Below are 3,419 nucleotides of genomic sequence, written 5' to 3'. Positions count from 1 at the left end.
CTAGGAAAATATAATTATTCCTCTTATAGCTAGTATTATTTTTTTTTGCTGATTTTATCGAATTCTGTCATTTGATATACTTTCGTACGTCGGATCTGCTCCAATGAGTATTATTTAAATTCTTATAAAACTTCAATTATTGTGTATGCAATCACAACACATCAATTTGTTCTGCTTCTGATTATGATACATGAGCTTGGCTAATGCAACACCGTAATTTTTGCTAATCTCTCTGCCGCACTTGTGGAACTGTGTTGTGATAATGTAAGAAAGTCAGATGACCTATTGGTCATCCCGTTCGTCTGACAGCCTGATAGTAATATCATGATGTATACCTCAATGGCGAGATTCTTACTTCGATCTTGGCAAGAATCTAAGTATTTACGCGCATCAGACTGTCGTCGTCGACAACTGGCTAGTTTGTTCTAGAAAAGTAAGCAAATGACACCACAGAGAGGCGGATCCAATGATCAATAAAATATTGATAGAATTCAGAGCCCTGCCAGCAAGTATGAGCTGGCGAAGAAAACGAAACATATTTTTCTATCTAATTTGACGAGTCCGATGCAATCCGTTATCGGACCCCACATCGTGTCAACTTACAATTGCGATGATTTTACAAACGCCGAGTACAAGCATTATTCACTGAATAATAGCACAAAGCAAGTCTGACAATTTAGTATTTTGCATTGTTGCAGTTGTAACGTGTATTTTTCATTACCAGCAGCTGCGCGGCTCGAGATTTTCTAGGACTGCAGCAATCTTAAAAGCCTCAACCTAATGACCGCAGCTTAATACCTTTTGATACTCGAGAAATCGCAACACCCAATAAAAATCTTTAGATATTATTTTGTAGATGCAGCCGGGTAATTCTATTTTTTGTCTTAATTTACGATTCAAGCCCAAATGGTTGCATCGTAGGGCTATCTCATGCGATGCTTGGCGGAGTCCGCGTGCCACATCAAACCCTTAGTCACACCTAGAAAAGGCTAAATCACGAAAGAAAATTTACAAAATTACAGGCATGATGCACCGAGAGTTTCCTAGAATTATTATATTGAATTAGGCGCGTGAGGTTTTACAATTTCGTAAACGCCGATTATCGTGCTTTATCTTTATCTTAACACAAAAATAAAGTCGGATGTGCTTTGAAAAACGTACGTATTGCACTCGTGCAGTTTATGTGATAAAATGCTTACCGATCTCTGGTCGCGCTCATGCCCTTCCACATATGAGTCTGAGAAATAAAGCCGTATACGGGAAGAATTTCTGTATGATGCTGTCAATGAATCTCATCTTTGAAATTGTGCATTCTATACGTTTTCAACCCTTTCTCGGATTCGATCTTGGTACAGCTTGTGCTGACGTTCTTCTTCTGTACTGATGATCGGAAAGTATATGGTGGGAGATTCGCCGGCTCCTTAAGCTGTAAGGCGCTAAGAGGCACGACGTCTGATTGTCTTTATTCCCAAACTAACCCGCTTCGGCTCACTCGTCGTCAACTTTATACGGCTTAGTTATGATGGCTGTTGAAAATAAGTCAACGCGGGCCTCCCCAGCAAATCTCGCCTACGGGTCGGAGATCATAACCCCAGAGATTCACAGCACCATGCTTAAGCCAGAAAATATAGACACCCGTCCGCGCGTTCAGCCCACATACATTTTATACACGAGCGCAATGCTAGCCTTCGTGCTTCCTCTTCAGTACGGTTGGTCGACTTCGCAGCTTAATTTGCGCAAGTTTAATAATTTTGAGGACTGCAACGCTTGGCCTGTGGCCGAGGGCACGTGCATCATGTTCCCAGGCCACACTAAATTTCAGTGGACTGTCGTTGTGAATGCGTGGATTGTTGGAGGCATGTTCGGCTCCTTTTTCGTCGGCAAACTCGCCGATCGATTTGGCCGCAAACAGGTGCTAATATACAACTGCTTTTTTGTTATCGTGGGAGCAATTGTGATGGCTGCTGTGTCAAACTTGTGGCTCTTCGCATTCGGTCGATTTCTTGCTGGTATCGCCTCCGGAGCTACGACAGGAAATGTAGGAAGCTACATTAATGAAATATCGCCCCCGCATCTTCGGTCACTGCTTGGCGCTGGGCTTCACAGTAGCAATACCATCGGTATCGTCTTGGTCGCAACGACATTCTTCTACATGGATTTTGAAAATGGCTGGCGCTACATTGCTGCGTTCCCGATTGTACTTGCGGCCATCTTTCTAAGTATGTCGCCGTTCATAATGGTAGAGTCGCCTGTGTGGTTGCTGATGAAGGGCCGTCGCAATGATGCTGAGGCCGCACTAACCCGCTTGTATGGCGCTGAAAATGTGTCAACGGCCTTGGAGTGGATCGAATCGAAACGCAAGGTTGATTTAGAACTTCAGTCGAGTACGTGGAGCGAAAACGGCAATGAAGTTGTTCGCAGTGGTAAAGGTGCACCTTTCTCGGAGCTCATTTCTCCCGTTTTACGTCGCCAATTCATTATCGTCATTGGCGTCGCTTGCATGCAGAAAATTACGGGTATCAACACTGTATTCTATTACTCGTCGGACTTGTTCCATCAGGCCGGCCTAGACAATGTCCTTTTCAACACGATAATCATCGACATTGTGAACATGTTGCCAGCACTCGTGTCGGGCGTCCTTGCAGCTCGCTTCGGCAACCGTACAATGTTACTTTGGGGTTTAGCTGGTATGTTTTTCAGCGCCGTTGGTATAACGCTGGCGCTGTGGTTTAGCTGGTCGACTATGACGATTTTGATTGTAGCGTCATACGTCACTGCTTATGGACTGAGTATTGGCCCGCTCATGTACGTTGTCCTTTCCGATATTTTCCCCGACTACGCTCGTGCTACTGTGTCGTCGATTGGTGTGATGGTCTCTTGGTTATCCAACCTGATTGTGGGAGTTGGATATCCGTACATTTCGAGTGCATTGGGTAACCTGGCTTATCTTCCGTTCACTGTGTTGCTGGCGTTGTCATTTGTGTTCGTGTACATGCTGCTGCCCGAAACGTCCGGCAAGACAAATGAAGAGATTCAAGATGAATTTCGCGCAATTCGTCAAAGGAAGCGCCGCGGTGCCAAATAGTGAAAATGCAAAGCCATACTATTTTGCATCTCTAAATTCAAATTAATTTTGTAAGTCTTCGTTGAGCGTTTGCAGTAAGGGGCGCGTTCTGTTCGATGAACCAGAGCACCACATTATTCCTTATAAACGAGACAAGAGCGACTGTTGATAGGGCGCGACGCCCGCTTCTTTAGTTTACATGAGGACACATGAGGACAAAGGTTCACGTGGCATAGGGCCATCGGAGGAAAGATAATGAAAATATCATCTAGGAAAGAAAATGAAAATATCATCAAAAAAGTCGATTTGGTATAAAATTATCAAGGGTGTCCCGTTGCAATTTCCTAATATATAA

General features: G+C 44.0%; 1 protein-coding gene across 1 annotated transcript; it reads left to right on the top strand.

Moving 5' to 3' along the window:
* Positions 1-1,522: 1,522 nt before the first annotated feature.
* Positions 1,523-3,085, top strand: CCR75_003544 (uncharacterized protein; the record flags this gene model as incomplete). Its single annotated transcript, XM_067961638.1, has 1 exon — positions 1,523-3,085. One exon carries the CDS (start codon positions 1,523-1,525, stop codon positions 3,083-3,085), a length of 1,563 nt encoding a protein of 520 aa, XP_067821128.1.
* Positions 3,086-3,419: the final 334 nt, after the last annotated feature.

Source organism: Bremia lactucae, linkage group LG5 (assembly GCF_004359215.1).
Source record: "Bremia lactucae strain SF5 linkage group LG5, whole genome shotgun sequence".
Lineage (NCBI taxonomy): Eukaryota > Oomycota > Peronosporomycetes > Peronosporales > Peronosporaceae > Bremia > Bremia lactucae.
Note: the sequence above shows the minus strand (reverse complement) of the source record. Positions and strands in the feature narration are given on the sequence as shown.